The sequence below is a fragment of the Eimeria tenella genome, genomic scaffold (assembly GCF_000499545.2).
Source record: "Eimeria tenella Houghton genomic scaffold, Eth_scaff1867, whole genome shotgun sequence".
NCBI lineage: Eukaryota > Apicomplexa > Conoidasida > Eucoccidiorida > Eimeriidae > Eimeria > Eimeria tenella.
The window spans coordinates 1,846-2,531 of NW_013541705.1; the positions used below are offsets into that span (position 1 = coordinate 1,846).

General features: G+C 61.5%; 1 protein-coding gene across 1 annotated transcript in view; it reads right to left on the minus strand.

Moving 5' to 3' along the window:
- The window catches only part of ETH_00036715 (uncharacterized protein), a gene marked incomplete at both ends in the record, with an annotated part of 2,523 nt that overhangs the window by 75 nt on the left and 1,762 nt on the right, over window positions 1–686 (minus strand). Inside the window, one exon of the mRNA XM_013373980.1 lies at window positions 1–678. Within this exon, the coding sequence (XP_013229434.1) occupies window positions 1–678 (678 nt within the window). The remainder of the gene's footprint in view (window positions 679–686) is intronic.

Below are 686 nucleotides of genomic sequence, written 5' to 3' on the forward strand. Positions count from 1 at the left end.
GCTGCGCGTGATGCCTGCTGCTGGAGGTGGCCGTCGGGAGCTGTAGACTCCTGCTGCTGCTGGTGCTGCTGCAGCAGCTACTGCTGCTGTTGCGTTCCAGTGTGACAGCTGTTGATGTGGTGCTGCTTCTGCTGCAGCAGCTGCTGCTGCTGCTGCTTCCTCTGCTGCTGCTGCTTCTGCTGATGCTTCATCTGCTGCTGCTGCTGCTTCCTGGGCAGCCTGCTGCAGATCCAGCAGCGCCTCTATCTCCGCCCTTTCTGCTGCTGCTTCGGGGTCTTCGTCTGCTGCATCTGCTGCTGCTGCAGGGCCAGCAGCAGCAGCCTCCTGTCGCTGGTGCCGCTTGCGCTGCTGCTGCTGCTTCTGCTGCTGCTCTACATGCTGCCGCAAAAAAGGAAAAACGTTCAGCCACAAACCCATGAAGTCGTCTTCGTCTTGCTCCTGCGGCTGCAGCAGCAGCTGCTGCTGCTGCTGCTGCTGCTCAGCTGCAGCAGGAGCCACAGCGGACTCAGACTCCCTCACGGGAGGTGTAGCAGGCTCTATAGCAGCAGCAGAAGCAGCAGTAGCATGGTGCTGCCGCTGCTGCTGCTGCTGCTGTGAATCCCTCTTCACTGTTTCGTGCAACTCCGCTGTCTGCTGGTGCTGCTGCTGTTGCTGCTGCTGCTGCTGCCGCCGCCGCTCCTGCTGCT